This window comes from Lepisma saccharinum, chromosome 11, assembly GCF_977018435.1.
Source record: "Lepisma saccharinum chromosome 11, izLepSacc3.1, whole genome shotgun sequence".
Taxonomy (NCBI): domain Eukaryota; kingdom Metazoa; phylum Arthropoda; class Insecta; order Zygentoma; family Lepismatidae; genus Lepisma; species Lepisma saccharinum.
Window position 1 is genome coordinate 34,767,379 of NC_139239.1, and position 14,616 is coordinate 34,781,994.

The 14,616-nt window shown below is 43.5% G+C and overlaps 1 protein-coding gene across 1 annotated transcript in view; it reads left to right on the forward strand.

The window, feature by feature from the left end:
- LOC145995000 (papilin-like) overlaps positions 1-14,616 on the forward strand; it is a 379,499-nt gene that overhangs the window by 225,040 nt on the left and 139,843 nt on the right. Inside the window, exon 3 of the mRNA XM_083131532.1 lies at positions 11,190-11,338. Coding sequence (XP_082987658.1) covers positions 11,190-11,338 — 149 coding nt within the window. The remainder of the gene's footprint in view (positions 1-11,189; positions 11,339-14,616) is intronic.

Below are 14,616 nucleotides of genomic sequence, written 5' to 3' on the forward strand. Positions count from 1 at the left end.
GTCATCGACTCGAAGAAGAACAAGGCCGAGTTGGAAGAACAGAAACGTCACAACCTGGCCATGGAGAAGAAAGGGGGGAAGGGCGTGATGAAGAAGTTTAAAAAAAAGAAACAACAGCACTCACCAACCGAGACATTGAATCTCTGATCGGACCGTTACAAATCAAACACTTCAGAGGAGTTTTCATGTCCGACTCGTTACCTTCAAGCGTTAAAAGAAGAGAATGCGGAGTAGTCAACTTGGACGGTCAAGAAAATCCAGGCACGCATTGGATATGTTACCACAAAAATGATGATAAAGCATTCGTTTTCGATTCTTTCGGAGGTGTTCCACCTACAAATTTAATTCATTATCTGAAAACGAACAAAACCTCTATATACTACAACGACGAACGCATTCAAAATTTCGGAGACGTGAACTGCGGTCATCTCTGCCTCTCCGTGCTCGCGTTTCTCTCTAAAATAAATAACCCTACGATCGAGGATTTCCAGAAAGCATTGTGGAACCTCAAACAGCATCACTAGGATGGGCGTGTTCCATCTCACGAGCGAATCTTCAATCTTGAAACTCACGCTGCACGACGACATCGTCTATCCTAAATCCGTGGCTCTGCGTGCATTCTACAGCATGTACCTCATACCTAACGTCACGCAGCACAACAACAAAATTAGCGTCGGAAGCGAACACATCGTCGTCACGCCAGGACAATACAATCTTTCCACTTTGCAAGCTCAATTACCCAAAGGCACATACCTTTCTCAAAATTCGGTCACGCACAGAGTGGAAATCCTATCCGCGACGGAGACCGTGGACCTGGGCACCATGGGAGAACTTTTAGGTTTCGAGAACAACCACCCAAAACTCGAAGCTGGCATCAAGCACGTAGCCACCAACATTCCTAAATTCTTGGCCATAGAGACTCTGAACGTACACTGCAACGTGGCGGAAGGCATGATCACGAAATCTTCGGACGGATTATTAGGAAGTCACAAGCAGACGGGAATCATAGCCACTTTCAAACCAAGTTCTGAGTTCATGGAACCGATCATCTACACGCCCTCTTCGCCGATCTATTTTCCAGTATGTCGCAACCGCATAGACGACATAGAGTTGGTGGTGACGAACGAGAAAGGAGACGTGGTGGATTTCGCAGGTGCCACTACGACGGCCATCGTGGAGATCAACGTATAATAAATAACCATACATGTAAAATGGAGCAAATCGAAAGTTACGAATTGCAGTCTTTCCCTCCCAACCGTCGCACGTTCGCCAATCTGAACGAAGCGAACAGGGAGATCGAATACGACGTGGACGTAGGCGACGGGTTCATTCATCCTCACAGAGCGGACCTTTATCTTCAATTCGACGTGGTGAAGAAGGAAAGCGGAGACGCGTTTCCCGCAGCAGCAAACTTGATACTCGTGGACAACTTCGTGCCTCACCTGTTCTCGCAGGTGGAGGTGAGGAAACACAACACCGTCATCGACAGAATAGATTATCCAGGCATCACGTCGACGGCAGTGGGAACGTTGAAATTATCCAAAACGGACGCAGCGTACTACCAGGCCGGGGGATTCGAAGCCGGGACCAAAATATCGACGAGAAGTCACACGGTGCTCTTTCCCATGCGTCTGCTGCCTGGTTTCTTCTCGGACTACAAGGAGATCATGTGGAAGGGAGGACTGAGGATCACGTTTCGAAGAGCGGCCAACGACAACGACGCACTGATGCGATACGCTACTTTGGGTCCGGACGGCACCACGCCGATAGCCAACACTTTACCCGAAGCAGCGAAATGCGTCATCCGGAGCATGGAATTGAGAATGCCGGTGGTGGAATACGAAACGAACTACGCCCTCAAGTACAAAGCGGAGATTTTGAAAAATCCGCAGGTGCCGATTCATTTTCACGGTTACCAGTGCGTGCAGAAGATGGCGTCGGGAAGTCACATGGAATTCGACGTGACGACACAGTTCAACAACATACAGTTCGACATGCCAGATTTCGTCGTAGTGCTTTTTCAGACCGGGAGGGACAAGAATCAGGAAAAAGATTCCAGCAAGTTCGACGACTGCAAGATCAAGAACGTTTATCTGAAGAACGGTAGGAACGAAGTGTTCCCGCGCGAGAATTACAACCTCGACGTGACCAAAAACGATTACCTCAAACTTTATGAAGCGTTCTCGGCTTACAAACGCGTGACCGAGGGAAGCGTGGACATGTACTACAACCCCAGCGAATTCAAAGCACGGAGACCCATGACCGTCATCAACACCACGAAAAGAAAGCAAGTGGTGGTCAACGATCGTACCAACATCAAGATTGTATGCGAGTTCCACGATGCCTTGCCTGCAGATACTCTGTGCAGTGTCATTCTTATTGCAGAGAAAACATTTGTGTATGACGTCAAGAATGAAAGAGTGACTGAACAGTTTTAAATAAATAAAAAAAAATAGCACACAATAAGAAATGTGGAATTTTATATATATAAGTACAAATTGCAATTAGCAGTTTCCAGAAGTTTAATTTTGCTGTGCCATGCATGCATGTAATCGAGGAAGTGGAAGTAAATTAAAATTGTTTTTTTTTCGCATTGCCTATTACTTTTTGTTACACTCTGGGCAGGTCTTACTAGTTTGGAGGCGATAGTGGCCCCACGGAAGTGTATGGACCCCACATTCAAGAATACACCTCTTGTCGTCGTGTGCATCCAGAGCAACTTTCCTGACAATATTAGTTGTAAGCACATGATCGACGCTTTGGATACGATGCTCTTTTTGTAGAATGGGCGATTTTGTTCTGAGGCACTCAAGGTAATCCTCAAACTTGAGGTGCTCCCGAACCACTTGCCTGCTTACACCCTTTGCCTTTTTTTGTTACAGAACCCTCAGCCCGGATCGCATAGGCTTTGGCACGAAGTCCAGCAAACTCCACAATCACATCCCCGTCTTTCTCGTCCTTGAGTTTGCCGGGTATTTTTTTGTTCCGGGGCAGAATTCCATACCGGTTTAGCTGGGGATAGCCCGATGTGTCGAAGAGCTTGACAAGAGCTGGAATTTTGGCTATATCACCATACGCATCGGCCGTGCGAACATGGTACACCAAGCTGTCTGTGTCTGTGTAGAGGAGCGAGATATTGTGGTTGTAGTGTGCACGTAGTATGCCGTAATATGTCTCGAACATGCACAACTTGCTCAGATCCAAAACTGCAGCTCCCACATAGATGGGCTTGTTGAGTAGCACCTTGCCCCGGTTCATGTGAATCAGAGACATCTGTTCGTTGTAAATTGTTCGAGACCTGAACAGCGGGCTTGCAACAAGTCGACGACACTGTGTTTTCTTCGTCACCAACCTCACATCAACGCGATTTCGCACATTCTCCATGGTCTTCCCAAATACCGCATTGTTCATTAATTTGAAAAAATCGCGATCAAGTTCCGAAGTGGCAGCAGTGCGATGGTTGGTGTTCAGTTCGATGTACGGCTTCAACCATGGAGACTGCCTGAACAAGAGCACGTCGTAAACTGCTTTGACCGAGACCCCTTGCTGCATTAACCACTGGAGGTTCCGGTAGTGTAGCACATAACGCTTTTTGGGCTCCAAGTCCATGACGAGCTTCGGTTGATCCGAGCCAGGTGGACACTTGAATTCCGGAGCAGGCGAAAGGTCACAGAATGTATCCTGCAGCTTCTCGGGGAAGTCAAGGTCCACCTCGGCAAAAAACCCAAACTCGTCGCACTCTTTTTCGATGTCGTGGTATAAAGGATCAACCCACTCAAACTGTCCTGTTGGGAGTGGCTGCATCATGGAGTGCCCGTAAAGATTATTCACATCAGTGTACATGATGTAGCTTGATGGTTGGGAGGGGTCGTAACCAGTGGCCATGTGGTGATTGTTGGCGTGTGCGAAGCGTTGCGACACTTGGACCATGCCGCCCCGGATAGCTCTCTCGATGAAAAGCATGATATCATTATCGGAGATAAGTGAAAGTTTAATTTTAGTCAGCAGGAGCATGGCCGACCATGCCAGTCCAGGAAGGCTGTAAAAATATACAGGGTCCAGGTTGTAAATGTTTATCGCAGTCGCCCGAAACGCCTGGAACACATCGGCAAGAAGCGTCACATCAAGCTTCAGGTATGCATCGTGGTAATCACCGAAAGTTCGGCAACCCAACTCGACCCACATAGACTGAGCATGCTTGTACTCCTCGTCGGTAATACCTGAACCTCTCAGCTGGCTGTAGAACTTATCCTGGGGAGGCAGCAACTCTTCTTCGAACTTGGAAGGGTCTGTGACGTATTCGTAGGGGTAGACCCCTTTACGCCTGATGAGTGCGACATCTAAGTTCGGGAAACTTGATGTGGTAATGGCTAGTTGGTCGTCTCTGAGCTTCCCAGCAAGAGCATCGAGGCTTGCCTGGAGGAACCTCAGAGAGTCGAGGAACCGAAGCTCGATGCTGCTGCTTGAGTCGGGGATCGGCACCCACTTGCTGATGCTAATATAACGCTCCTCGTTCTGTGCCAGGACATTGATTCTCGCATTGTCGTACCCTAGATGTGTGACCAAGTGATGGAAATCATATCCCGAGCCATTGTGAAAAAAGACCGGTATGAAGCGCGGGTCCCTGGCTCTCAAGTTACACCTGTTGCACCACGGGCCAATGTAGCTTCCGGTCCCATAATGGTCATGGTGGTGGACCTTTTTGTTATCGTCAGTGAAGACCGAGTTGCAAACAGGACAATTTAGAGCCATTTCGTGCTGATGCTTGTCTTTGGGAGACAGAGGCAGCATGGGCTTGGGGGCCAACGGCACCTTCCCTATCTTGATGGCTTCCTGTTGCATTCTCTCCAGGAAGTGTTTGACCGGGTCGGGACCGCGATACACAGAGGGCTCGGAGGCAATATGTTGGTCTCGCCACACCACAACATAGGAGTAACTCGAGGCCTCGTGGATTTGGAAAGGAATGGTAGAGGATGTTTCGGGGTTGGGCTCGCAGTTAGACAGAGGTTGAAGAAAGGCCTCGAAGTCTGCTACAATATAGGCAGGATGCTTCACCATAGCACTGTGCATGCGAAAGCACTCTACTGCACCAGGTTCGGGCAGGATAGTTCGTGCAGGCTTGTTGGTACCACAGTAGAGCATGTGGCAAGCTAGCTTCTCAGCAGCAATGTTGGGTCCTCTGATGCGCCGGTAATCCTGCTGTTCTCGATTATGAAATGTAGACAAGCACCTGCGACACACCTCGACGTGGGTTTTGTCTTTGCTCCGTTGGCTCGAAACAAGCCGAGAGAGGGAACGGATAAGGGTGTAATGGTGATGGGTCTCGTCCTTGATGAGCAGGAGGTTGATTTCTCGTACCTCGTTGTTGTTGCTCACGTTGCTCACCCGGATGGGGTGGACCTCATGTTTGTTCTCGGTGAGACCGTAAACATTGATGGCTAATTGCAGGCCCAACAAGTCACGAGCACAAACCTCAAACTTGCGAATATGCGAGACTTCTACAGGGTAGGCAATCCCGGCCATTGCATCCTCCAGTTCCGACTCATACTGCTTGTAGTGTGAAACACGGCGTGGACCGTTTTCCCGAGGTATAGGGTGCAATGCTGCCAGCACCGACCAGAGGAAGCATTTGGTGTCTTTGTTCTGAATATTGAGAACAGCTTTCCTTGCTTCTACCTCGGGTGGCAGTGCAATATAGCTAGACCCTGCCAGTGGCAGGGACTTGCTAAGTTTCAGACGAAGTTTGTGGGGGTCGCCACACAGCGAACCGCCCGAGCCTTTAGCCTGATGCTCCTCGTGCTTTGCCACAAACTCCTCGACAAACTTGTCGTAGATGCTGTCGAGGTCAGTGACATCTGCCTGATGCAGTGTTTTTGCTTTTGTCGCATGGAAGAATTTATATATTTCATCAGACGGTTTCTTATACTTGCAGCATAGCACAGCATAGAATTTAGTGGAGTGTGTAGCCAATGCATCGTTGAGGATGGATATTATCTTAGCTCGCTCGCTCTCCAGAAAACTACGCACATCGCAGAAGCTGTCTGATGTTATGTTAAAGTCTTCTAATAAATGCTCAAACGCAAATCGGTCTGCTTTCTTCGCCAGCTTGACGCGTTTGGCAGGTGACGATGCATCGAGGGAGGTTACTTCTACCTTTCGCTTGGAAGGTTGCGGTAGAGATGTTCCAGTGCTCTTGCAAGTAAGCTGGTGTCGCTTGAAGTTGGCAATAGTAATATTTTTTCCACACTTAGAGCACAGTTTGGTCGCACATATTCGCTTTCCCGGCACACAAGTACGACAGTGCCTTTGAAAATGTTCACTTGACACAGCAATTTGGCACGTAGGGCAATTTTTTACAGAACGCATAATGCAGAGATTTTTGGGGGTATGTTATTTAATATCCAATGCTGTGCAATGCAAAATATAATTGTTCACTTTTTTTTTAACTATTTTCTATGACCTTACTTGGTTTTTTTTTTCGCCAAATTATATGCTTCTAGTCTCCTATACAATACAATATACGTACAATATTGTCAACAGTATCATATTTGAGCAGGTCGTTTGTCACCTAAACACTACAGCTCACAGGTTGGTAAAATCTGACATGAAAGCAGATAATACGTTTAAGTCTTATTTATATGTAATTTTCACGGGCGTACAATATTGTCAACAGTATCATATTTGAGCAGGTCGCTTGTCACCTAAACACTACAGCTCACAGGTTGGTAAAATCTGACATGAAAGCAGATAATACGCTTAAGTCTTATTTATATATAATTTTCACGGGCGTTCAATATTGTCAACAGTATCATATTTGAGCAGGTCGCTTGTCACCTAAACACTACAGCTCACAGGTTGGTAAAATCTGACATGAAAGCAGATAATACGCTTAAGTCTTATTTATATATAATTTTCACGGGCGTTCAATATTGTCAACAGTATCATATTTGAGCAGGTCGCTTGTCACCTAAACACTACAGCTCACAGGTTGGTAAAATCTGACATGAAAGCAGATAATACGCTTAAGTCTTATTTATATATAATTTTCACGGGCGTACAATATTGTCAACAGTATCATATTTGAGCAGGTCGCTTGTCACCTAAACACTACAGCTCACAGGTTGGTAAAATCTGACATGAAAGCAGATAATACGCTTAAGTCTTATTTATATATAATTTTCACGGGCGTTCAATATTGTCAACAGTATCATATTTGAGCAGGTCGCTTGTCACCTAAACACTACAGCTCACAGGTTGGTAAAATCTGACATGAAAGCAGATAATACGCTTAAGTCTTATTTATATATAATTTACACGGACGTACAATATTGTTAAGAGCACCAGTTTTTGTAGAGCTCTCTTTTTCCATCTTTCCTCTATACAGTGAAGCTGTAGAAGACACAATTAGCTAACCTAGCATACAACATACCTTCCTAATTAATATGGATATTGTCACACATTCCTCTTATTTTATACTGTTGTAAATGGAAAAGATTATGTACGGTAAATGTTTTGTACATTATAGGGAAAAAATGCAAAATATCCCCCAACTTTAATTCGATCCACCTCTGAATCGAATTTTTTACATATTTTCACGCCGCCATATGTTGTTCTATTTTGCTTCTTTTACTTGCCTTGCTTAATTAACCCGGACACTAGGTCTACTGGTTTCAATGAACAATCCTGTGAAATATACAGGGCGGCCGTAAAGTCTGGAACCAATTACAGAACTCATGAACTGCACATTTGTCAAAACATTTCCTCAGGCGTTTCAACATGTTTCCTTGAATTCTTTTCACAATGTAAGGTTCTAGAGCTGACGTTGTAGTTGTTATCATTTCGTGGCAATGATCCAGATTCGAGACTGCCAGAACATACACCTTAAATTTCGTGTGGCAAAGTCCATCACCTTCGTCCACAAAGAAGAATTATATCCACTCGGTTGCCATAGCTAACCTGTAATCAAAAGAAAACATTACCGTCCCTGTGTACAATAAATAAAACATACATCTACAGGGGATGGACAAAAATATGGAAACACCACGACATCGGAACGGGTGATATCAACGCAATTTTTCCACTTGAAATTGGACGCGGTGCGACATTATTTTGTTTTGCGCCGTGAGATAGGACCCTGTTGGACTGGTAGGAGTCGACAGTTGCACTGTAGATGGCGTGCAGTGCAGTTGATGCTGAATCATGTCGGAGCTGACAGTGTTTCAAATTGTTTCAAGTTTCAACAGTTTCAAATTGTTGTTGCCCACCTTGCAGGCGCCTCTGTTACCAAAGTAGCCATGTTATTTGGCGTATCGAGAGGGACTCGATCCAAGATCATGATGTCCGGAAAGACATCATCAGATAAACACCTGCGTGGACGAAAATGTACACTGAGTGACAGAAGGACACTGAGGAGGATTGTGACCATGTTTTGCATGAAGAATGGTACAAGATCCCATTATCCACCATCCACGACTTGTATTTGTCCACTCCTCGGAGACTGCAGGCCGTTTTGGTAGCTAAAGGTGGTTCTGCACCTTATTAGCTACAGCATTCTGGCTTTTTTTCGCAGGTGTTTCCATATTTTTGTCCATCCCCTGTATATGATTTACATCAACCGGACGATATTGTTAAAGAGGAAGAGAGACGATACTATTCATTCCACTATCGTACGCAGGTTTTTTTTTTCCTCGGAGGGCGCTGGAACTGTAAATATAGATATTACATAGCTGCATTGTAGGGAATGGGTGTTACACACTGTAAAATATTTCGTAAATATCGTTTTCAAGCTTCCTTTTAAAATTTGTACGAAGACAAAAATGGTAATCGGGCTATCTTAACGTGAGTTTGCATTTACCACTGTGTATTCCAGAGTCTTTCTACTTTCATTTGAAAATTTCGGGAAAGATCTTAGCCCCATCGGATTCCTATATGAGGGTCCCAGTGGTTTATTCAGTTTCTTTACTACCTAGGTATATTCAATTAAAAAAATAGTGTTATCATCACAAACCAGGCCAGTTTCTCGCTGTTTTGCTAACAAAGACAAGATGTTTTGCTGAATTTCCTACCTATTAATAACGTAAAAGGTTTACTTATATAGGAGCTTTCTTGCTTCGTAACAGATGAACATGCTTTCGCTGTAGAACACGTTACGTCTTGAGTAAACAGTTTTTAAAAATTGACACTGTTCCGTTAAGTACCATTGAACAATTTCGTAGGTGTGTGCGACCTTGAATGAAGCGAAGGTTTTAAACTCTCTGCAGTGCTATTTCTACTCCTACGCTCGACAAGAACGAGGTTCCTTCAATTTGATCTTGAATTATATACCAGCATATCAAGGTTTTATTGAGTGCTTGAGTTTTAGATACGCGCGCAGGTTATAAAAGAGAATGCTCGCTAATGCTCACAGCATTGGTAATATAAAGAGCAAGACGCGCCCAAAAGTACACACTGAATGTTTTATAAAGAGATATTTTTTGGTCTTGCTCGGGGAGATCCGCAATCGATAAAGGTGGAGCTATTTTAAAATATAAACTTGTCTTAATAAATGTCTGACCGAGGCACTTTGATACGCCCAAAGTAATTGACATGGGCATTCAAGGAGCGCTCAATGGAGTGTGTCGTGGGATGAACGGTCTTTCTTTGCTGGTGTGGGGCCACGAGGAGTAACGTATGCGGGTGTGCCGGAAATTTTCGTAAAGGGTGTCATTGTCTCCATTTTATTTATATTTTTTTATTTGAATAATTAAATAAATGAGACTTAGGTGGGCTGACCATGTGATACGAATGGGATAGGAAAGAAGAGTTTACAGGATTCTTGTTGGGAAACCTGATGGTAAGAGACCTGTAGGAATGCCAAGAAAGAAGATGGAGAGATGACGTTGAGATGGACCTAAAGAAAATGTGTAAGAATGGAGGAGATTGGATTGATCTTGCCCAGGATAGGGACATATGGAATGTTTGTGTTGCTGCAGCCATAAACCTTCGGGTTTAAGAAGGCTAGAGAGTTAGCACTTTATGCACAAATAGACTAATAGTGACTGGACCTACAGTTTAAAGTGGATCCGAATCACTATGTGCCTCCACTGGGTATCGAACCCGGGACCCCTTGATTAAAGGCGACGACGTTACCACTGCCCCTTTTATCTAGTAGTGACAACTACACGGTTGTACCAAATGAAGTCGTGATAAAATTGTGACACCTAGTAAAGTAAATCCTACGAAAACTAGGCATTCATAATTCGCAATTGAAAGGCTTGTGGGTAACATTTGGTCATTATTGAGTTACAAAGTAAAAAGAGTCATCATTCCATTTCTGCGTGTAATTGCCATGCTATGGAATTTGTATCGGACGCATTGATCTTCTCTGGAATTGATAACCATAACACGAAAGCAATTTATCTGCAGTATAGCTGCTAACAACCTTTCTGCTTATGAAACTCAATAATTACAATGTCATTACCCCCGAGCCCTTCACTCAGCCAAAAGTAGTTTCTATTATATATATATATATATATATATATATATATATATATAAAAATCCTTATTCTGTTCATGTTACTTGACTACAGTGGCTACAGTTTGTGGTTGACACAGCAAGGAATGCAATGACCCCAGCTGAATTTAAAATCTTTTTGATGTAAATGAAATGTACAAATACATTTTTACACATGTGTTATGAAATAATACTCTATGAATTAACTTTTATTATAAAATTCTTGTACTTTTGGAAAAATCGCATCAAAACTTGGATTATAGCTACGTGAATTTTATCTTACCCAGAGGAGCTACCCTGATCCTGCATTCGACGTTCTCCTCCCTCTTTTATAATAGGAAATCTGGAACAATAAATGGGTAATGGTTATTACCACCACGACAACGACACACCTAAATTCGTTCAGTGGGTTCCTCATGCGTGTGTGTGTGTGTGTATGTGTATGTGTGTGTGCTCCCTACCGGACTCAGGATCTTGCCACTTACGTACCAGCTTCGAGTCCTGGAGGAAAATTTCATCCAGACCAGTGATCATTCATAGTCATCACCGAGATTAGCCTAAAGAGTCAGAGAAGGAACGTAATTTTAAAAATATAAATACAATTTTCTTGATAGCTATTATAAGATTCAAAATATGTTTACGAAAATTAGTTCTTAATAAATTTGTGTAATCTAACTGGATTCTTTTTGTTCCGCAGGTACATCAAATGTACAAGCAGCGGTTGGCGAACCGAAGATCCGCCGGTTGGGGAATGTGGGGGGACTGGTCCCATTGGTCACCTTGCTCTAGGACGTGTGGGGGCGGGGTCTCCACTCAGATGCGAGAGTGCAAGAGGATAACAGAACCGTAAGTTTAGAATATACTTTTCTGTATTTGTTTGTTACCTTGACTAGAAAAGTTTTCTTGCATTTATATAAATTTATGCTTGTATATATAATGAGACCATGTTGTATGGAGAACCAAAGGTGTTAGCACGAGGTTCTTCATAGCCGTTGAACAAGGACGAAAGAGAGCAAACATCGGCCGGGAATCAACTTTGCAACTGCAGCAGGATGAATGGACCTTGAAGGTCGAATGATTGCACATAACATCACCCTGTATATAATTTCAAATTGTTTTGTTACAAATGCTCACCTGACACATCCGCTTGGTATTGGTGAAGAAGTCGCACAGTAATGTAAATTTTGCGTAGGTTTTGAAAACAACGTATAGTCTGGAACGAGATCGAGAGTCTCGGTCTCCTCTCGATTGTACAAAGGTTTCAACAATCTGGTCTCGCTCTCGTCTCGATTTTAAGTAGCCCTTACGAGACTGAGACAAAATAGAGGATTTTCTTGAGTCATTACCCGAAATTGAAACTTTTCGATAATAAATTTCTCTCTCCGATTTTCTTTTCATTACACACTACTACGAACTGCATTGAATCTTCGTACAAATGTCCAAATGTTATTCTAACAATAGCTGCTTTGGTAGTATACAGATCCTCTCCAGGAAGATGTTTGCCCTAGCATCAGTTCTTTGGAACAAACTTCTGCGTAAGAGTCCCTCGGAAGAAGCTAAAAGGGCCGATTAAAGCATTGCATCATGGGGCCTGTGTTGAGGCTGACCATGAGAAGGATGACTGATGACTGGGATAATTGATGGAACGAAGTGCGAGGATAGGGGAGCCGAAGACGTTCCAGCCTCGCGGTGTTTGCCCTCTCCAAATACACATGATTGAAAGAGTATGCTCTCCGTTTTGTAATGTCGCCGCCGACACTGAAATGTTTCTATGTCGTCTGAATGCCGAGTAGTTTTTTGTTCTCTTAACAAGTACAACCGCATATGCGATTCTTATTGTTGAAGTTACTTATGGAAGCAGCGTTCAGAACTTTCGATCTGTGGAAGTGTAATATCTTTGTATACTGGTTACTGGCACTCTCAGAAAGTCGGTATGCAAGCAACATGTCAATTGGGAAATTAGTTCTTTGAAGACTGTTTAGTTTGTAATTCTGCCTTGATTCATTTCTAATTCTATTAAAGTACATGTAGTATATTGATTTGCGGTAGTTTTTTTTCCATAAGATGTAGACATTTACTGAATACAAGAAGTAGACAAGTTTTAGATATTATCTTTCGATATCAAAATCTAGACATCTAATGGCCATCCAGAAATCGATATCCAAAACTTGATGTCCTTGGCGATTTGTGGTGGGTGGATAGTGGACTTGAGAGATGCAAATTTACACTACAAAAGAAAGAAAGACAAAACTAATATTTCCGAAATTCAGTCTTAAATATACCACGCTAAAATAGTATATTTTTGTAGGTATACCATCTTGTTCGTATTTGTAATTTTTTGGTCAATGTTTGTTGGTTTCGGTGTAAAATTACTGCAGTGTTACATCTGAATCTTGTAAAGAGAAATATTGAGACGAGCAAGTATGCATTCCTACTTCGAGAAGAGATGAAGAATGAGTCATATATTCTTCGCAATAATAGAGAACTGGACTGGGCTTATGCTAGTATATCTCCTTTAAGTTCCCAGCCAGCTCCGTCTCCATAATTTTGTCTTCGTTTAACTTAGTAGCAATATCCAGCTTCTTTTCATTAAGCTGATGTGCATAATTCAAACTCTTTTTTTTTTTTGCGAGTGTGCAGCATGCAGAAGATTTCAACACGCTGTCCACGCGGTTACTCCCAGAATCGTTGACCTCCCTCTTTGCTTTGACCTAGGACTGCGCATCCCGCCTTCCCTTCAAGGACCGTTTTTCTTCTTCTCTGTCTTCCAACAGACCCAAACACTTCTGATTTCCATCTCAGCCACCATTCATTATCAGCGGCGGCATCGCAGACCAATGACGTCATCGCGGCGAGAAAAAAATACTGTGAACTTGGTGGTATAAGCATCAGGAGTAGCGAGTGTTTCCTGAATTCGGCAACAAAACAAGGCGTTTGTTTTGTTTTGTGTATTCTCTCAAGATATCTTACATTTAGTTACAAGCTCAGTTTCTGATATCGTGGGGCCGATATCAATCAGCTATTTTTGTTTTAGTTATACTGGAGTGTTATTAAATATCATAGGAAGTGGTTAGAGTGGTGAATTTGTCTCGGGAAGATATACGTTTGTCAACTTCCCACTCGACTGGTGAGTGGAACCCCTGCAGATTCTATATTTACGTTTAAAAGTTAACCGTCACAATAGAACCAGAAGGAGGGGGGAGTACCCTTTTACAGGTCCTTATCAGTAAATCTGATGGTAGGAAACCTGTAGGAAGGCCGAAACGAGGGTAGGAGAATAAACAATTGTACCGCAGTGCGATCCGAACCACTGTGCATGTACCTGCACCAGGAATCGAATCAAATCGATGATGCTCAAGGTTTGGGTTGATATGGAGGAACTGTGAAGGCAAAAACCTTCGGGTTTAGAAATGCGAGAAACTTAATTGGTTAGAAGGTTAAGTCATAATTCGTGTGAGATAGATCGGTTTCATGTTACGTTTTTCACTGTTGGGATTTCAGAAGGGTTCCAGACGAGAAATAATGTCTTCATTGCATGGTTGCTACCCAGCGACACTAAATTGACGTCATCCATTTTGGCTAAGAATCGCGAAAATCGCAGGGAATTTCTTTCTGTTTCTATCCTGATTTGCAAAACGCATGTTTGCTTACTGGAACCGTCATGTTACATGAGGTGTGTTCCACTGTAAAGATCATGATAGGACCGAAACATGATTCTCCTTTTTCATTTGTTGCAGCTATATTTTCAGGTCGTTTCGGGTAAATATTCTGCGGTTTTGAATTTCCAATTGCACCTGATACATGGACTTTCTCAGTAATGTAATTGTTTACCACTTTATGCTCACACTGGTACCTGGACCTTCAGTTTAAAGTACCATCCGAAAACTGTGGAACGTGCTCCCATCGGCAATGGAACACGTGACCCCCTTTATTACAAGGTGACAGCGTTATAGTCGACGCGCTAGCTGCGTTAACGACCGGCTGGCTTTGAAGTCGACGGAGCGCGCCCACCATCTGCAACAATCAAATCCACCGCACAGTGTTGCCACACATCTACTCTCCACATCTACTCTACGCCACCTTGTCCCTCCGCGCACAAGCACCTTCCCACGGTCTCCACATTG